The sequence below is a fragment of the Mastacembelus armatus genome, chromosome 3 (assembly GCF_900324485.2).
Source record: "Mastacembelus armatus chromosome 3, fMasArm1.2, whole genome shotgun sequence".
Lineage (NCBI taxonomy): Eukaryota > Metazoa > Chordata > Actinopteri > Synbranchiformes > Mastacembelidae > Mastacembelus > Mastacembelus armatus.
Window position 1 is genome coordinate 9406046 of NC_046635.1, and position 21574 is coordinate 9427619.

General features: G+C 39.3%; 1 protein-coding gene across 1 annotated transcript; it reads left to right on the forward strand.

Annotated features, from left to right (window-relative positions):
• The first annotated feature begins 574 nt into the window (after positions 1 to 574).
• Positions 575 to 19906, forward strand: ext2 (exostosin glycosyltransferase 2). Its single transcript, XM_026320265.1, has 15 exons — positions 575 to 713; positions 1079 to 1421; positions 1542 to 1765; positions 2386 to 2475; positions 4637 to 4753; positions 4964 to 5159; positions 5577 to 5716; positions 5807 to 5900; positions 9792 to 9923; positions 13256 to 13445; positions 15802 to 15968; positions 16500 to 16643; positions 17689 to 17817; positions 18461 to 18543; positions 19042 to 19906. Exons 2-15 carry the CDS (start codon positions 1107 to 1109, stop codon positions 19178 to 19180), a joined length of 2160 nt encoding a protein of 719 aa, XP_026176050.1. The 5' UTR covers positions 575 to 713; positions 1079 to 1106; the 3' UTR covers positions 19181 to 19906.
• Positions 19907 to 21574: the final 1668 nt, after the last annotated feature.

A 21574-nucleotide genomic window follows, 5' to 3' on the forward strand; every position in this document is an offset into this window, starting at 1 on the left:
TGTAGAATTGAGAAGTTATCCATGAGCTAACCATGCATAGAAAAGCCTTCAATGCTAATTACATGTGCATAATAAGCATGTAGAAACCCATAACTCACAACACAATGTGTGCATTTTGTTTGTTGTTTTTTTTTATTATTTTGTTTGTAGACCAATATTAATTTCTCCTATAGACCAACAGTAGACTATTTGTGAATCTGGGATTAATGCCCAGCAACAATCTCTGTTTTTGATTAATCAAAGGAATATAAACTACACCAGTAAATTTTGGAGTAACATACAGATTTTGCCATATAGATGGGATAGAAACAAGAATTACTGGATTCATTTCCATTGTTATCTCCTCTGGTGTTTACATAGTTCACCAACATCATGATATGGACAATCTGGACTAAAGAAATGAAGTCCTTTCTCGCATTGCGAATTAGTAAAACAATGGTAGCCCTATAAAAGCCAGACTAACGCTATCTTCGTCTATTAAAAACGTGTTCGTGTAGCTGTACGTCCACCTGGGGGAAGCAAAGTGTTTCTTCTTCCTGTGTCAGAAAATACAAACAGCAAGGAAGAAGGACTTCAGAAGCGTACTTCCGTATTAGCTTCAGGCTAGGTTAGGTTAGGCTAGGTTAGCGCTGTGTTTGTGAGTGGAGCCCGTTTTCCAAACGGTGTCATGAAATAAATCTTAGTGTTTCAGCCTCGTTCGGTTAAAGGTCTCGGTGAGTAAAACATATACCTGTAACTGTAGAAATATGTTATCTTTGTAAATGGTTTAATGCCGCTGAATAATAGCATCTTACGTTAATGGGGCGGATGTTTACATAGCTGCTTTAGCTAGCTAACGACGATGTTAGCTAAACTGTGTCAGCTTCCTTGTTAAGATTAAAAGTAAATTTAAAGTCGCTGTTGGCTCCGCTGTGTGAGGCAGTCAGTGTATTTGAACCTGACTCAGGTAACGTTAGGCTGTTCACACGAGAAACTGAACCCACAGGGTATTTGCTGTTATGACCAGAGCCATTGTAACTGCTAACCACTGCAGCTTGTTGCACGAAGCAGTCGATGATCAAATGTTTTATTTTTGCAGTGCCAGGTTGGACAGAGACGGGTCAGGCATGTGTGCCTCCGGGAAGTACAGCTCTCGGGGCCCTGCCCTTATCCCGCGGATGAAAACCAAACACCGCATTTACTACATCACTCTATTCTCCGTGGTGCTGCTCGGGTTAATTGCCACCGGCATGTTTCAGTTCTGGCCTCACTCCATCGAATCTACAGCCGACTGGACACTTGATAAACGCAGTGTCCACGATGCACCTCTCATCCGCCTGCCTGTCTCCAGCCCCATTCCTGAGAGAGGTGATCTCAGCTGTCGCATGCACACATGTTTCGATGTGTACAGATGTGGCTACAATCCTAAAAACAGAATCAAGGTAACTGCCACCCACAACAGATCTCACATCACTGAGATTACTCAATCTTTTTACTGGACTTTTTATATTTAGCAGTGTTGCTTGTTGGAGTGGTCACCTATTGTTGAAACTCTTTCGTAGGTCTACATCTACCCTCTGCAGAGGTTTGTGGATGAACTGGGGGTTCCCATCAGCAGCATTGGGCTGTCTCGGGAATACAATGACTTGCTTAGTGCCATCTCAGACAGTGACTTCTACACAGATGATGTCACCAGGGCTTGTCTTTTTATCCCGTCTATTGATGTGCTCAATCAGAACTCCCTGCGTGTCAGAGAGACTGCCCAGGCCCTAGCAATGCTACCCAGGTAAACTATTACACCAGACCCAGTATTAAAAAAAAAAAATCTGTTAATCACTTTTAATCATTTAGTAGAGATTTACTGCATTGTCACTTTTATTTGCTTGCTTAATTTGATCTCATGTTGTTATCAGTGCTAAGGCCCTAATACTGATGATGAAATGGATTTTACTGCTGAACTTAGGTTTGCTCCAGTTGTAGCCATATTTAAACTAAACACTGTTTGTCTACCTCTTTAAATAATATGCTACTTTTACTTATTCTATAAATACTGATAAATTTATCATGCAATTTATGAAATAAAAATAATTTGTTTAAACTTGTTGATATTGGCATTATAATTATCTTATTAAACTCTTGTACTTTTTTATGGTTTATCTTTTATTATTTTACATCTAATTGAATTTTATTTAAAATGCACATTTCATGCTATTTCTGTGATGGTTTCTTTCTTGCACCGCACCGCTTGCAAAGCACTGTGAATTCCCTTTATGTATCAAAATGGGCTACGACAGTTAAATGGCCTTGTCTTACCCAAATGGCCCTTGGTACCAATTCTTAGGATCAGCTCAGGATGTTGTTACTTAAAACATTGCTCCAGCATTAATCTTGTATATGTTTTGGTAGATGGGACAAAGGGATGAATCACCTGCTTTTCAACATGTTACCTGGAGGCCCTCCAGACTACAATACTGCCTTGGATGTTCCCCGAGACAGGTAGTTACAGTGCATCTTTAAAGTCATCTTAGTACTGAAGAGTGGGTGCATTATGGTCTGAATCATTGTTAAATCTAAAATTACACACATTGGGTCACATTTATGTTTATTATGTTGTACGTGTACCGTAATGTTTCTTGTGTTTTTTTTTCGGCTTTTTGCACAATTAACAGAAAAAAGGTGCAGAAAAAAAAACTCTTAAAGGTTGAGGACCCTGTCATTGGTGCATAAATTTAATTACTAAAAAAGTGTTACCAACTGATGTACTACTACGGTGAGTTCAGGCATCTACAATTTAAAAATTATTTAAAAAAAAAAAAAAGCAAACCCTTTACTACCTTTAGCAGCAACAACTGCAGCCAGACTCTTTCAGATGTTGGAGATGAGAGGTTGGACTCGGTCTAAATGCTTTGTGTTATTGTCATAACATAGCTGTGCTTGAGCTTCAAATCACAGGCTTATGATCGGACATTGTTCCTCAGAATTTCCTGGTAAAGAGCAGAATTCATGTTTTTCTCAATTAAGGAAAGTTACCCATGCCATGAGGCAACAAAGCATCCACACACTAACCATGCTTGAGCGGAGGTATGATGTTCTTACTGTGGAATGCTCTGTTTTGTTTCCGCCAGATGTAGCAAGACCCCTGTCGTCTAAACAGATCTACTTTTGACTCATTTGTCTATAGAATATTGTCCCAAAAATTTTGGGTGTGCTTTGACAAAACTCAGACAAGCCTTAATATTCTTCTGGTTTACCAGTGGTTTTTGGCTTGCCACTTTCCCGTGGATGACGTTTTTTGGCCACTTTCTTTCTAATAGTAAAGTGATGAACACTGACCCCCATAGAAGAGAAAGAGAGGCCTAATAAGGTTTGCTAGATCAATGGATTTCACACAGGTCCATTTGGTGTTGGATGACTGCTTTCTTCCAATTAATAATATTGTCATTTTAAATTGTGTTTTAAGATGAAATTAGTTTGCATGCAATAACGGATCATCCCATCACTGATAGCATTTTTGCAGTCAATTTTAACATGTTAGGGCAAATCATTTGATAAAGATGGAAAATATTTACAAGCAGTTAGAAGATACAATATTTTCATGAGTCCTTAGTCCTTTCGAATCTGACTGTATTTACCAGCAAGGAACCCATATGTCTTGTGATGTCCTGCAGGCTAGAATAATGGTGGAAGATAGGAGAGCTTGGGTTTATGACCATGCTGCCTTGAGGCAGTGAACACTATCTTTAGCTTTAAGGAATTTCCTGGGCTCATCCAGCTGTAGTCCATTTGCCATGGAGTCTCATCAGAACCAGGTGTGTGTGACTGACTGTGTTTCCATTATATATCCACCTTGCCTGAGAGAAGAACAGATTCCAAAATATGTATTATCATGCAGTGGACTATATAAAGAAAGGTACTTTTCCAGTCATTCTTTGCTTATTTAGTGTATGTAATTGGGACCCAGGAAACAAAATTATACACAGTAGAACACATCATAGAATCTGGGCAGCCATTCCTCACTCCAGCAGTTTTTATATCAAACTGGTGAACATACTGACATAGTAAATTCAAATAAGCACAGTTTACAATGGACAGTGTTACCGTTGTCACCTCACAGCATGAAGGATATGGGTTTTAGCCCTGTTTTCCCTGTGCCCTCATGGATTAGGTTAATTGGTGACTCTAAATTGCCCATAGGTATGAAAGTGAGTGTTTCTCTATCTCGACGTGTCAGTCCTGTGATAGACTGGTGGTCTGTCTGGGGTGTACCCTGCCTCACTCCCAGTGTCAGCTGGGATTGGCTCCTGCTCCTGGGTACCCTGTAAAGGAAAGATACCAGTATAGATATTGGATGTATGAACAGTTTAGCATAAGCCTATGTTTGGACACTACAGAGACATTACTTCAAAAATGGTCTGCTGTTGACGTGACCCTCAAAAAAAGACAGTTAAACAGTGATTCAGCAGTTATTTACCTTTTATTAAACTCTTCCAAAAAATTAGACCAATCAGTCCAGGAACTAAGCTTTGTTTCAAGCCACTCTATGTCCCACATAAACATTATTGGTGCCCACAGGAAGCAAACTAATTAATTATCAGAATTTTTCTCTTGCTCCTCAGTGTGTTAAAGTGTTGTTACAGTCAAAGCCCCTTTGTTTCAGAGCGCTGCTGGCTGGAGGCGGTTTTTCTACATGGACTTACAGACAAGGTTATGATGTCAGTATACCAGTTTACAGCCCCCTTTCTGCAGATGTTGAACTGCCAGAGAGACAGCCTGGGTGAGTACATATCACACAGTAACTCTCATTAGCTTGTTTGAATAACCTAATTTTGCCATTTACCACTTCTTCAGGACATGGAATGTAATGAAATGTGATATTTAGAACTTCTTCAAAAGTAATTGTGGTTTTACAAACTAAGGAATTTGTGGTCCATTATGTAAAGTATGACTTGATAACCAGTTGCAGATCGTGCATTAATTTTCCCAGGCCGCGTCACTACTTTATTCTGTCTTCTCAAACCGCCATCCATCGAGAGTACCGTGCTGAACTTGAGCGCTTGAAGGAAGAAAATGGAGAAGCACTGCTCCTCCTGGACAAGTGTAGCAACCTCTCCCAGGGTGCTGCCTCTGCACGAAAACGTTGCTACAAGGGGCAGGTGTATGACTACCCACAGATCCTGCAGGTAGGAAGCACAACTACATTAAAAACTCTATAAACACAAGGATTATCAAGCTTAATCAGTGCACAACTACTACATTTGGCACAAAAATCCAGTCTGTTAGAAAAGTTGATACCCCAAAGTCATATTGAGCAGCTAGTACATGGGCATATGAGGTTTTTACCATTTAGCAATAACAAGCACTGCAGTTCCTGGAACCAGGTAGTTCTTGGGCTTTCTATAAAGTGTGCTTACTTGGGAACAGGAACGTTTCAGATGATAGAAATTATAATGCAATAACCAAAATTGGAAACTAGACTGTTGCAATCATAATGTAATTCAAATTCCTGATAAGGTCTTTGGTTCTTGAAGAGGTTTCTAGCAATGAAAAGGGCCAGTAGAGTCAGTTTTAGCTAGTTTGCTGTCAATGTGTACCTACAGGAGTCTTCATTCTGTGTGGTTTTGCGGGGAGCCCGTTTGGGTCAGGCTGCACTCAGTGATGTGCTGCAGGCTGGCTGTGTCCCCGTCATCCTTGCTGACTCCTACATTCTGCCATTCTCTGAAGTACTTGACTGGAAAAGGTCTGCCTGAGTCACTGAACAGTTGAAAAACAAATACAAGGTTTGACTGTCTGCCATTTTCACTTCACTAATTGCTCTGTTTTTGTACAGGGCATCTGTGGTTATTCCAGAGGAGAAGCTCTCTGAGATGTACACCATCTTAAAAAGTATTCCTCACAGACAAGTTGAAGAAATGCAGAGACAGGTAATTGTCACAAAACATTTCTAAGCAAAACTCATTTAAAGTGGCTTAGCTTGAGTTTGAGAACTGACATTGACAAAATGTATCCAAATGTATCCAAAATGTGTCTGTACCATAACAACCAATCAGGTCTGTAGAAGCCAAAACAAATTTTATGTGATGTGCAAAAGACAGACATTCGGATACCGCCTTCAAGTTTTGTAAGTTTGAATTTATTCCTTTGCTCAATTTAGATTTGAAGAAGCTCTCAGAAGCCTCAACTATTACAATATAAACTCAAGTGAAATGCAGTAATTACAGCTCATTCTCTCTTTCCATTCTGATATCTGTATTGAGCCGCAATAAACAAATTCAAGGCAACCATGAGAGAAGTGCACCAGTTCAGCTGCTCCTCATTCCCTTGTATCAACTCCAGTCCATTTACCAATTACACTGGCCAAACAGACATTTTAGGCCAAGGGCTCAAGAGAAGCTTGGGGTTGGATTACACTAGTCAATCTCAAAAACATAACTTGTTTCTGAGGTGGAGGTTGGGTGGTGGTCTCTTGTCTTTTCTGAGAAATTTATTTGCAGAAGTACTTTTGCTGTGAATATAAATTAAAATTATGGTTACAGTACAGTATGTAATTTATTTTTGTTCTGTTGCGAACAGGTCACACTTTAAATCCACCTCTTCACAATGTGTTATCCTTGTCACATTGGTGATTACAATTTGTATCCACATGTTTTTTTAGACACAATATTGTATTTATCATTACAGTTTAAAAACACTAGTAAAACAAATTTCCTGCATCCTACTGTACTTGTCTGGCTTCATATAATACTTCATATTTCATGAAGAAATCACATTTAAAAACACACTTTATGGGTAATGTTAAATCTGCAATACAGCCATCTCTACCAAGATTCACTATATGTAGTGATGTAAAGGGTCATACAACGTCACTGTTGTAATGTCACCTGCATAAATTTAGAGATGGTACTTATCCACTTTCTCTTTACAAGCTCATGTTACTTTTTTGTAATGGTTTAACTGATGTATTTCATTAGTTCAGCCAGTAGAGGGCTCAGCAACCTTTGCTTTCACTGTGCCTGTGTAAATAACATGTTTATGTGGTCTTTTTTTCTTGACCATGGCACTGCAGTTTTAGCTCACCCTGCAGGAACAGAACATTTGGTTAACTAAAGGGACAAGTCTTAGTAACAGCCTCAATAGCAAAAACAACCATTTGGCTATATTTTAAAAGGCCACATAACAAACAGCTGTAATTTGTTAACTGTGCTCAAGACAACTGTGTGTGTACTGACTCCCATTAGCCTCGTTTGAGTCATACCCTCGAAATAAAACACATGCACCTTAAACCTTTACTACTATATTAGCACTGCCAAATCAGTTCTGTTGTACTGTAGACATGTGGAGTGGAGGGATTCCTGGCCCGAGATGGAATTTAGGTTATTCCTCATCTTTTCCTCTGCTATTAGTTTAGCTTTAAGGTTTAACCTGACAGCTTTTTCCTTTTAATCCGCTGAGCCTACCATCCTTCTAACTTTGTTCCAGTCTTCTATTTACATGTATTCCCCTTACACAGAACCGTCAGCCAGTGTGATGGCAGTGGCTTTTCTATCACTCAAATCTGTAATAACAGGTCCTTAACAGCCTTTAATTTTGGTGCTCCAGACACAAATCGTTACAGGTTTATTGTAGAAATTTTAATAAGGACTGATATACACCTGTGGGACCAGTAAATTATTATTAACACACTCATGCATGTGTGTTGGGGGAGATATTTTGATCAGTTACAAAAGTATGGCGCTAATATATACTGAGCAAAACAATGTTCCCATTGAGCAGCTTGGATGCTTGAAACAGAGTTGGTGTCACTGCTGTTTTTGATTATGTCAAGAATCTAATGATTGACTTGTTCTGTCTACAGCTCACTGGCTGCCAGTTTTGGCCGATAGGTTGAATCATCTGTCAGGCACATCCACTGAGTTGAACAAAGTGAAGAGAACACAGAGAACTGTAATTTATGCAGAGGCTCTTTCTAAACTAGAAGGAAATGAGGGTATAGGCATTATATTGGATGGCTGTTTGACTTACAGGAATATAACTTGACCCTTACTCTCTTAGGGTATTTCTCAATAGTTGCAATAGGCTTATGGGTACAGTTTACAAAAAAATAAATCTGGAATCTTTAATTGGTGAAATATATATATTGTTAATCTCATAGACTGAGTAAGTCAGTGTTCCTCTATTTTTATACAGCTTTTTTTTTTTTCATCGGTAGAACAGGAACAAAACGTAGGCTATAGGCTAGATGCTGCAATCGGACAATGGAGTAAAGGTTTCCCCTTCCAGTCTTGCAATGCTGTCTCTTCTTCCCTGCTCATAAAAATTCCTGCAGGCGCTAGGAGAGGGTGGAGGGTGGTGGAATGGACCCTTGGGCCAGCACAGTTTTCTTTCTGCCTCCTCCCGGTCGGAAAAGAAACTTTCATCACTGGCTGATTTATGGGCCGTTAGGATTTCCCCCTGAGATTAGAAAGTCTTTTTGGATTCTCTTCACCCCTTGTGTAAAAATACATGCTTTGTTTTTGTGTTGTTGTACATCTCCAGTGCTACGACACATGCACAGACATGGATGATTTAGTCTTTGTTTAACTGAGAGCTCACACATTAGCCAATAATACACATTGGTGCTTTCCAAATGGAGAACAAGATATTTATATAGCTCACTGCTCTACACACAAACACTTACAATCACTTCTTCTACTCCACAACTGTGGGTCATTGAGGAGCTGGTGTGGCAGAGTCAGGTCAGTGCGGCACAGTGCCCGTTTAAAGCTTCATTAGTTCTTATGGAGTTCTCTCGCCTGAGAACTGTTTGTTGAAGTTTCTTTATAGAGTAGGGCCAGCAGGAGGCAAGGAGGCACTAATGTCATATTTTAAAGTATCTGATATAAATATACAGTCAGTTCATGTACCCTATTTTCAGGTTTGTTTCATCAATTTCCCTTTAAACCTCTCATTTTCTGCATCTTAACCTTAACACAATTTGAGCTTCAGCAAACCATCTGAATAAAGTTCACTGCACAGGTATTTTTGTCACGTATCTTGTACCTGACAACACTGTCATGCGAGGAGAGAATCAAAGCTGATGGAGATGATGTTTTTTAGCAGCCAATGCCATAACATTAAAGTATGAGTTAAGAGTTCACTTATCATTAATGCTTTTCACATCAGAGATCTGTTGAAGTGAAACAGGCACAGTCAAAGAATATTTCTGAGGGGCTGTGAAGAAGAATTACTGAAGGGCAAGAGGCTCAAGAGGGCTGCAAAACTGTCTTTAAAGGCAAGACAAGAACCTGGGGGAAAATTTGGATTTTACAGTTATGACTTCACACCAGTGTTATCTTCTGTCATGTAATATAGCACAGGATGAAATGAGAGTAAAAACCAAAACTATTTTATAAGCAGCAATACAGCACCAACAGTGAATTGTAATTACTACTTAATTTCAGCCCCACATAAGGTGTGTTTGCAGTACACACCTTAAACAGAACTATTCCTTTGTGATAGTTGTTCACTGACGTTTCCATTGTTGTAACTTATTTTGGAAGCATTAGCAGGGATTTTCCTACATCTGTATGCAGCATGTTTTGATAATGGCAAGATTTTCTTTGTTACATATGTTTTTGTTTTTCATCAGTTTATGCAAATATCCATTTCTGCATCTCTCTGTCTACATCTGTAAGGTGAATGTCTCTGAAAGATGAGTTGAAAAAGTGTATGTTTGTTTAATATAGATTTTGTCAAAAGTGAAATGAAATATTGTTCCTCTAAGCATGTTTTGTGTTTGTGTGGGTACCTTTTAAGCCGCTGTGTTTTGTCTGTAGGCACGCTGGTTCTGGGAGGCCTACTTCAGCTCCATGAAGGCTATTGGGCTGACAACGCTCCAGATCATCAATGATCGCATCTACCCATACGCTGCACGCACATATGAGCAGTGGAACAATCCACCAGTGGTGGTATGTAACTGTGTAGACTTGATGTTGCCATGCAGTTTGCATGACTTTGTAACTTTGAAGCAATATTGTATTATTATTATTATTAGTCTTATTGTGTCCCGACCCTCCATTTTTGTCTTTTAGAAGTATGTGTTATTTAGCCATATCTACACCTAAAAGGCTGTTCTCCTCTAACGCACAGTTACATAATCTATAAAGTCTGTCAGCTTTACTATACTGTGCTGGTTGTATTCGTTGAAGTTTCTCATCGTAGAAATCTGAATGAGACCCGACCACAGTGAAGCTCATACAGACGCTCACAGTGCCACATAAGTTTCCCCACTCTCCTGTGCCTTGTAAATCAAAGCCCTGTGGCAAAGTGACAGTAAATGCCTTCCTTCTTTCTGAAGCACCACACATGCAGCACTTCACAGTCTGGTATACACCCAGCTAACTCTGAGGCAGCCAGTTTGTGTCAGCAGTTCTGCACTAGGAGGATGCCTTCATTGTGGTGAAAAATAAGTTCCTGCATGTCTGACTCATTGTGTTTGTAGTGAGTATGCTGGATGTGAAGAATGGTGTGTGTGTGTTTAGCATCCCTGTGGTTGTGGGAGTTCATGGCTGCAGACAGCTTGGCTGTGCAACCATCTCTCAGGAGTTGTTAATCAGCCCAGTCTGATCTAGTGTCTCCTCCATCTTCAGTCAACGGGGTACAGGCATGTGAGCATGTGTGCATTTGCGCCTCTGTCACATGTCTAGAAGTATCCAAGTATAAGTCAAACCACTGAAATTCTAAGATTAAAGAGGTGGCATTTGCAATCAGGTTGCATTGGTATAAACATGAAGTGCTCCGAGTGGTGTTTTCTGACTTTTGGCATTTCAGTTCTGTATAGAACTGTACAGTCATTCGGGATTGATAGGTTTACAGTGAAACAGCTGCTCATGCTTGACCATGGTTGCCTGTTTTCCTCTGAGCAGCTAGCATGCTAATCAGCAGTTACACTTGATATTGCCCACTTATGTCAAAATGTTTTGCCTTAACATCTAACCCCCAGCCCAGTCTCAGCATCACTCTGGTCGCAAGGTTTGTCCAGGCTCTTAGGTTAATTGTGTCAGGGTGCAGACCTTTGGCTAGTGTTTTCACAATGGATTCAGTGAATGGATGGTGAGAAGAACGTGCACAGAGCACTACATAAATCAGGCAGACATTTTCCCCCTCTCCTCTTGTAGTCTTTAGGCTCGTAATTGAAAACACATTTCCCAGGATTGCTTGTGCCTTTTGGGGGCGGGGGGGTTCAGAATAAGGGACAAGCTGCTTTTTGTTTTAGATTTGTAGGTAGTGGGCATACTTGTACAATTTATGAATTATATGAATTTAGGCATCTCAAGCTCAAACCCATATTTACCGGAATTTGAGACTTTTTATGGTGACCAAGCATATAGAAGTCTTAGTCGTATTATTATATGAAATGAACTACTGAGACTGAAATGCTAACGTTTTACTTTATTTTGAAGATGTTTACATTTACATCTGATTAACCATGTACTGCAAGGGTGAAGCAAGGCTGTGAGTACTAGACTGCTCATCTACTGTGGGTGTCAACAGCTCAAATAGATTTAAAACATTTTGAAAACTGAAAAGTCAGCAGTACAAGCTCAGCATTTTTTTTTTTCAAATCTAGGCGACTTTAGTGAAACTAGAATAATAAAATATATACTGTATATGCCACTGTCCTAAAGCTAATGAATTGTACTTAGTGTTGCAGCTTTTTTGCTTGCATTATTTAGGAATATATATTTAAAGATTAGATAAGATCTAGCACTATGGTGCCTCTGCATGAGTATACTGCTAAATGTGCTGTTAAAGTTGAATGTAAAAGTGTAAAAAATTGTGTTTCAGTAGGAATGCTTCTGTAGATAAGCAGGTAATACAGACAGATAAAGGTTTCTTTAATGCTTGGCAGGTCTTCAGGCTCCTAATGTACATACCTTTGAGGGTGTTCACATGTCTAAGAATAATGAAGAACCACTCACTTCAGATAATCAAATAAATATGGCATATTTGAATTTAAAAAAAAAAAACATGAACTCCCTCAGATCTGTTTGTGACATACTGAGCTGCGACTTTCTTCTCATCTAATTTGTTCTGTTCGCCAAATGACTTAAATGGTGCCTGCTTCTTTTATTCAGTTTTAATGCATCTGTGTTGTGTATGTGGGTTAATTTAATTATTTCCCCTTTTTTGTATGACAAAGTGAGAACGACCACAAGGAAGTTTCCACTTACCAGTAAAGTGAATTTTTATAGGTGGAGGAGTGACTGATGTTGTGTAAAAGGAGTGGCTGTGTCTCTGTTGACAGACTTGTGTTGATGTTGTAACCTCCTGGGACCAGAGGAGAAACAGGGTTTATATGGACTTCAAGACACCCACAGATTTATTGTGTTAGATATGCTCTCTTTACCCTTCTAAGACTTTTCACTGTACCCAGGATGGAACTTTTTTAGTGCCTTTGATGAAGTTTATCAAGAATGAACCCTGCCGCTTCTATATTTGCTAGTGTTGTATAAGCACATGCTTGTAAATGAGATATATGGTTTGTCTTGTGATTTAACTTGAAGATAACAAAAAATGTATTGTTTGGATGTTGACTAAAACTAGTTATGTCCTGCTTTGGTGTCACTCTAATTCAAATTACTTTTAAAGTTTAGTATTTCGTACACACTTATCATCAAGAGCACTCTCCTGTAGCTTCCTTCCTTTAATGGTGTCATTTGATCTATGCTGGAATAGGCGAAGCTCCCAGGGTTTACAGGCCATTTCACAGGCGAGCAATGAAAGAAAACCCAAGTTCCACAATGACAGTAGACAGCCACTATACAATACCTGGCAAACCTCTCTCTTTCGATGTTTCCCACTGCCCCATTTCCTCCTCTCTGCCCCAGAAGACTTTCGCCCCTTGTAATAACATCACAGGAGCAGTAGATGCAAGAGAGTAGGCAACCTGTCTCATTTGCTAACTCCTTCCTGTTCTTTCATGTCCTTCTGAACTTGGTTTACTTGACATTTTGACTGGAAGCTTTTGGGGCTGCGTGCTCTGCCTCTGTTAGCTCCTGAGAGACTTTATTGGATGATTTTTGCTTTATAATAAAAACCATCATCTGGAAATTACAGCAGATGACCTCACTGTCCAGTGAAGCACTGTTAGTGTGTTAAATCATGGAAAACATGACATATGTGGTTGACATAGAAGACATGAGGCTCTACAGTAGCTTTCTATAGTAATGAAAAAGGACAAAAAAAGATGTTTGCGGCCCAGACGGCTCATGTTTTTCTTTGTTCCTGTCTTGTGTAGAAGTGGTCCAGTGTGAACAGCCCTCTGTTCTTGCCACTTATCCCACCAAGGGCACCTGGGTTCACAGCAGTGGTGCTGACGTATGATCGTGTTGAGAGTCTTTTCCGGGTCATCACAGAAATCTCCAAGGTGCCTAGCTTGGCTAAGCTTTTGGTGGTGTGGAATAACCAGAACAAGAGTCCTCCAGAGGGTGAGTATAACAGAAAATCATACAAAAAAATAAAGCCATATAGACACTCTAATAAATAGATAGTCAAATATAGCAGCCCTGCAATAAATCCTTGCTTGAGGAACATTATTATTTGAGGCTATGGTTTGCAGTGCTGTTAAACTGTTGTTATAATGAGAGTTGTATCTAATATGTAGTCCATCTTCACGAACATAAAATAGGTTACTGCTATATACATTCAAGAGTAATTAAACTAATAACATTACTAAAATGATGTAGTATATTCATTAGGTCTAGTTTTACTATCCTTCTCTATAATGTGGTGGTTTTTGCAGTCCAAAGTGAGTCCTGCGATATGCAGCAGATGAGTGATAATGGCAAGAGCAGCCAAGTCTCATCTATCCAGAATTAAATGTTGTCATGACATGTGGAGTACTAGCGCCAAGGTTCTTTCTGTTTCACAGAAAGTAAGCAGAAGCTGACAGACATGTGGAGCAGTTTGGTAGAATGTTACTCTCAAACAAACAAGAATAGCAATTGATTGCAAGACAGTTGTGATGTTCTTTAATCAGTTCTCAGCACCTCAGACAGCGGCGCATAAAGAGTACACTTATGTATTTGCACCAGTAAAAAGAAGCAGCCAGTTCAATCTCAGTCCTGACTGACCTGTAATACTCTGTTTTTATTATTACGTTTGTTTTTTTTTTTGTTTTTTTAAATTCATTTCTGATAGTTTGTGGTTGAAGACTTCTTCAGTTGTATTCCCTGAGCTATGTGTCATAGTAGGCTATTATTAGTTGTTATTTATTGCACCTTGCACTCTAATTATTTTCCTTAGTATGGCAATGAAGTATAGATCAGTTAACCGTGCCTTATCCTACTGATGGTTTAACTTGGATGAAGACTGAGCAGGAGTGAAAGCGTTCCTGCTGCTGTAAGAGCTGGCAACTGTAATGAAGTAGTGAAATGACTTTGAAGTGCTCCCTTGTGGCTGTGAGTTGCCTTTTCATTAGAGGCATCAGCGGCGCCTGGCTGGAGTTTTGAGTCCCATTAGAATTATGGTAACAAGGGGCCATTGACAGGTCAGATTCATGGGGCTCAGACCAAGATGAAGGCAGATTTCTTCCCCATTCACACCAGTCCGTAATCTGTTGGGTTTACACGCTCCCACATGTTTTTTGGGTTTTTTTTTTTTTTTTTTTTTTTTTTGGGGAAATGATGACCAAGAATCTGACCATGTTTTCAGACAGACTTAAATGAAAAACTCTTGACTTACTTTAAGTGTATCTGCCTTTGTTATATTGCTTGTAACTACACAACAACGCAGATTAACTACCATGCTGCTGTAATAAATGGAGGCATAAAATCTATTGCGTATTCTGGAGAACATTTAGTTTTGTTGGTTCTTCAATACAGTTTAAGAACTTGCTGAAGAGTTAATGATTGTGTGCTTGCTGACCCATGCCAAGGTGGGGATAAAGCTCTAAATTCAGAAAATAGCTTATAATTCCCTCACGCCTACTGTCCATCTCCAACCTTGGAAATAAGTGAAGGGCTGACAGTAGTGAAAGAAGAAATTCTGGGTGTTTAACATAGCAGTTTTCCTGACAATAGCTTTTGACAGGAGACCACAGACATGGTTCGGAGGACCAAGAGCTCTTCTTATATGCTGCCAGGCCCCTGTTACCCCATTAATGAGGGGACACATTTTGTGTGATCTGTCTGTGCCATAGTCCGTGCCATGGACACTGCCCAAGATCTTTGAAATACTCCCCTGAAAAAACACTTTGTTGATCTGCCTCGTGAAGAATGGTACTGTGGTTGGTTGCACATGATTGAGGTTAGCATAGCGATAGGAGTCAGTGAGTGAATTTAAACTCCCAGAGCTCTGTTTTCCACTGCCAGGACACACTTCAAATATCTCTGTCCGTGGTAAATGACATCATAACTCCTCACACATCTTCAGACACTGATCATTTTGTTCAACGCATAAACATGTACGAACAAAGTGTACTATAGTAGCACATATGGTATTTATGTAGGGTGGCAGCAAAAAATAATTTTCTCTGATTGAATGATTGTTTTAGAAAATACTTAATAAATAATACATAATCAAAATAATAGCTTATTTTGTATTTGTATTGTTGGTCCAAAATCTGAAAGGGACCAAACTAAAACACAACAGCAAGTCTTTACAGTCTATCATTTTTGCGAGAGAAATTGTTTTAATGATAGACTTATTTTATTTGACTGATTGTTGTTTTCAGATAATTTTCTGTCAAATCTGTGAAGTAGCTGAATATGTTGTAATGTGTTTGTGTAAATGTGTGTAAAACTAAAAATGGGATTTCTGTTACTGTGTTTTCCTTTTTGGCAGAGTCTTTATGGCCAAAAATCGGTGTTCCTCTCAAAGTTGTGCGAACCAAAGAGAATAAGTTGAGTAACCGCTTCTTCCCCTACGACGAGATCGAGACAGAGGCTGTACTAGCAATAGATGATGACATCATCATGCTGACATCTGACGAGCTGCAGTTTGGCTACGAGGTGAGGAGAAACCATTTCAAGTTGATCCGACAGTTTAAAGTCATTGAATGAAATTAAAGTCTCATTCTCCACTAGTTTGGGATTTGACTGGCAGCTGTATGTATATGTGTTTGATGTGTGAAGAATGATGACAGGTCTAGAGCTGATGTGTTCCATGCCCACATACCTGCCTGGCCCCATTTACCCAGCACACTCACCTGAATCCATTTAATAAAATTGTGCTCAGTTTAAGGATAATTATATGGAATTACAGGCAGGATTGAGGTGCTGTCTGTCACAGTGCCTGTTGCTTTGCAGTACAAGGATCAGACGAGCTTTTAACATTTTCAGCCAATTATAACACTACTTCTATCTGAAAAGGTTTCTGGCTGAGAGCAAAAAAAACTTGAAACTTGAGACAAAATTTTTAATTCCTTTCAATTTTCTTTGAAATATACCCTAATCTATATATTTTTTTTTTAATAGAGTAATCCACCAATTCTCAATAGTTCACCTGAAAATGTCTACCTGTTTGTTTCGGTCCTACTCCAGGTATGGAGGGAGTTCCCCGACAGGCTGGTGGGCTACCCTGGACGGCTGCATCTCTGGGACCATGAAATGGGGAAGTGGAAGTATGAGTCAGAGTGGACCAACGAAGTCTCCATGGTTCTAACTGGTGCTGCTTTCTACCACAAGGTGACCTGTGAAAGTCTGGCTAAAATTAAGTTGTTTTGGCTGTTGGAGCTTTTCCTCTGCCTCTTTCACACGTTTTTCATAGAGCTACTAATGGATGTTAGGCTCGGCACACACTAGACGATTTTAAAACAGTGGTCGTGGGTGCATGGCCCGATCCCAGGTTTGCCGCGACCCGATTATCTGAATCATCAGGTGTGTGGTGTCAACATGATTATTTTACTGCTCCTCATCGGGTCGGAGCCTCGGTCGTAAATATCAAACATGTTCAATATGTACGATTTCTGGTTGGGGGTTGAAGCTCCAACGGAGTGCCCCCAATAGCCAATGAGAGAGAGCAGCCTGAAAAACGTCACCAACCGGTTGTCGAGTACCTTAACATCTCACAAACATCTCATAGCAAATCAAAACAAAACCAGCACCAAAAGGCGCATTGCAGACAGGCTAGTTGAATTATGCCAACAACACGTGTCTTTTTAACGAATTGTGGATGAAATAACGTTAATGCAATAAGGCCGACAATGAAAAGGCGTGCGTCACGACGTCACGTTTGATCCTGCAAGTGTTTGTGAAATCAAATGTCTGTGGAATCACCATACTACAGTTGGCTAGTGTGTGGTCTCCCAGTCTAGTTGAATCCTCTAGTGTGTGCGATTTTAAAATCATCTAGTCTGTGCCCAGCCCTAGCTGATTTGCTTAATGATGTACACAAGCAGTTTTCAAAAGAAATGGTCCAGTATATCTAGGAATTAAATAAAAATTACCTTTGCAGAAAACATTATGGGGTATCCTGTAGACCTCTGTCTTGGTTACTTAGAATTTCAGTCAAAAGGATTACAGTGATTGACATGCAGGGTGTCATAGGTACAGCGAGGTTATCTCAGCTCTACTTAACAGCTCACACAGTCACTGTCAGTTCAAAGCAAATTCGAGTGCAGTCAATTCAACATAGTCAAACTATCTCTGTATTAGTTTACCTAATAAGTCAGCAGTATATCTATATGACGCTGGGTAATCATATGTTGTTTTGAATCTCTTTTCATTCCAGTACTTCAACTATTTGTACACATACAAGATGCCAGGAGACATCAAGAACTGGGTGGATGCTCACATGAACTGTGAAGATATTGCCATGAATTTTCTGGTGGCCAACATCACAGGCAAAGCCCCCATCAAGGTACATTCATAGTGACCTGGCTGTCTTAAGGTTGCAGGGGGAGGCTGAGGCCTGACAGAGTTGACTAGCATCTCTGGGTCTGATCAACTCGCACCCTTCAACTTCATTGCCTCTCCCCCCTCGCATGACACGGACTGTGCCCAGGTGCAGGGGCCCATGCTAAAGTCTGGCCTTAACCTCCCTTATCTGGGTGTCACTCATTGGCACTCCCCCTCTGAGTATGTTTTCCTAAGCTCGACCAGGGCTCACGCACACCCTGTGATAAAATCACAAGCTGCGCACGTCTCTGCACTCCTGCTCCAAGTATATCTCAAACAGGCTCCTTCAGAAAACACTTCACCCCACCTCGTCTGTCTTAGTATCTCGCTCCTCTTTTTTTTTTCTACACACACATGCATTTGTAGAGTCCAGATTGTTGACTGCAGGCATGTGTTGGGGTGTGGATGTGATGGAAGTTAGACAAAGGAAGGCTGAACATCTTCAACTCCGCTGATGAGAATTCAGACATTTCCCCCTCTGTGGGATATCACAGACTTATTTAATCAGAATGGACAGTTTATTAGCTTCTGTCTGCGCTACTGATGTTTAACAACAAGTTAAAGTGAACTGACATTAGTGGTGTGACTGCTCTGTTTTTGTTTAGGTGACCCCCAGGAAAAAGTTCAAGTGCCCTGAGTGTACTGCCATTGATGGACTGTCCCTGGATCAGACACACATGGTGGAGAGGTACAGTATGGCACTTTGTTATGGGAAATCTCAGATGAAATGAGCGGCTTAAAACTTTAGTTACTCAATCTGTTTTGTTTTTTAATTTGTGTGTGTGCATATGAATGAACTGCTGGAAATCTGCTGGTCCGCTTGTTCATATTTCTCTCTTTGTGTAACCATTTTTGCATGCATGTATATTTCTCTCTTGACATTGTGTAGTATTTCAGTAGTAAATTTCATTTAATTCCTATCATGCATATTTTGTACACATTCAGGTTCTGTACAAAAAAAAAAAAAAGATACAAGATCAGTGATCAGTCACCTCTACATGCCAGTAAACAGACCAAACATGCAAAATGTATAAAAACAACAAACTTACTCAAAGAAGATGAACATGTAAGAGTAATTACAAAGAAGACGTCATGCTTAGGGACATCATTATTCTAATGCTATTAATCAGAAGCTGCTAAATAAACGCATATTTTTAAAATAATTAAGTTGTACTTTCATCCCTAGATCTGAGTGCATCAACAAGTTTGCTTCAGTTTTTGGTACAATGCCTCTTAAAGTGGTGGAACACCGCGCAGACCCTGTGCTCTATAAAGACGACTTCCCAGAGAAGCTCAAAAGCTTCCCCAACATCGGCAGCCTCTGACCAGCCAGTAACAGATGTTTGGACCTCATCTTAGCCTGAGAACAAGATTTGTCACCTGTTCTATCAGGATGTCAGTATTGAGACTAAAGTGGTGCATGCTCCTATCACCTCTCAATTCAAGAGATTTTCATGTTGAGTTTTAAATTGAATGTAAAAAGCAGAATTGTACAGGGCATCATGCTACTGTCTTAACAGAGGACACTGAAATCTGAGTGTGATTGGAGTGATTTGTCTGTCGAGCTCTAAGTAAAGGATGTTTTCAGATATTTAGCGATGCTAGTGCAGAAACTAATGTTACATGAGCTGTTGTTGGAGGCGCTCACCCTGATGTTTGACAGGCTGACTGATTTAAGGCGTGTGGTCCCTCACTGATACTGTTTTAGAGCTGGAAACTTTGGGCTCCGCACTGGAATCTCTGGAATGAGTGTATACAGTGTATATATTTGTATTTTACAGCAATGCTGTATAATAGTGATAATTTATGATTAGGATTTTCTATTTTTATTTTTATTTTCGAAAGCTGCCATGGACCAGAGGCTTTTACCCAGACTCTAAGATACAAAGTAATACATGTTTATTTTACAATATACAGTATATTACAGTTACATATATATATGTAGACTTTATTGAATGGTTGTTTGAATGTGATAGCGCAGCATGGTGGTTAACACATATAAAATAAACATTTTACACAGTCATTGGGCTGTTAAAAAAAAAAAAAAAAAACTCTGCAGTTTAAGCTTGCACCTTAAATCTATTGTTGAGATTGGGTAAGTGCTGATTTTAAAAAAAAAAATGATGATGCTGAGTTCTTTGAACATCTTGGAAAGTAATTTTATGATGTCTCGGCAAAGGTTGTCCTCATATACATTTTTTTTTTGTAAGAAAAGTAGCGGTGCTAATTGATGCATCCAAGTCATTTCATGAGTTGTATAAGTGTATGAGCACTGTGTAAACATAGTAATCTGTTTTCCATACATTTTGAGTAATGTAGTGTTGCAAATGCATAAGTTGTTTTTTGTTTTGTTTTTTTTTCCCCAACTTACCTGTTGTGTGCATTGGTGTTTCTGTCCTTTTCATTACTAGTTGTCAGGCTCCATAACACTAAGCGCATATTATATATATATATATATATATATATTTTTTTTTTTTTTTTTTTTTTTTAAACTTAGGTCAGTGAAATTGTAATTTTATGACTGAGATAATATATCTGTACATATGACCTTATGATACAGAAGTAAAAGTCACACCAATACATCTTGCAGTTTTAATATTTTTTTTCCATGTGTGTTCGTGTGTGTTTAATTGAGGTGTGAAGAAGATGAACTCAGACATTTTCCTTTTTTATTCCAGTACAATCTGTGACCGTCCAAAACAGACCGTCCCTGACACGGCCGATCCACTGTTCCCTTCAGTCTGTCACCTGTTGTTAATATTCGCTGCCTAATCCACCCCGTTCAATGTCAGCAGTTCAGAAGGGCGCAGTTCGTATTTTTGTCAACTTCAATTAGTGTGATACTCCTGTGGGTTCTGCGATCTCATTTCAGCACTCGTGTCCCTTCAAAGGAAGTGAAATCTATGAGGATTTCAGAATGTGACTACAGGGATGACACAATATTTTGGCAGGGCTCCTGCAACGCAATAAGAAACTGCAAATTCCTGGATTATTTTAACAACAGCAGTCAATTTATTCACAAGTTGTGGCCAACCAGGGTCTTTAGCTTATGACTTGAAAGGCTTTTCTTGAAACTGGGGATGACTTGAATGATCTCTAAACACTAATAGGAGAATAGTTGTGGCGATTTCTCTCTGCTCTGTGTGATAATATTTGGTGTACTGAGGTGTTAGAGGGAGCAACCATCTTGGCTCGGGAAAAAAAAAAGGTCTGTTTTATATACTGTCTTACTACTTTAACCTTGTGATGCCTTTACTATCTATTTGATAACAAATGGCAAATACTGAATTGTAGTTCAATAACTTATTGTACTTTAATCACACACAAAACAACACAAGCATTAGTAAATTTTTGCACTCAATTCCAAAGAGTTTAAAACCACAAAATCTTGAAAAAACCTTTTGAAACTTAAAAGAATTATGTATCAAGAGAAAAACAATATTGAAACACAACTTTTGAAATATGTTACTATGAACCACCAAATGAAGAAAATGAGCCACAAGAATACTTGACCAATTACTTTACAAAATAACATCTGATTAGTAACATTTCCAAGGGTTCTATGACACGTAACTCCATTTTGCATGCACAAAAATGCACATGCACACAACAGCACACATATATATAATATATTTCCTCCTATACTGATCACTTGACTTCAGTAGTACTAGAAAATGACCAAAGTGGGTAACATAAGAATGTTTTTTGTGTAAAGCTAA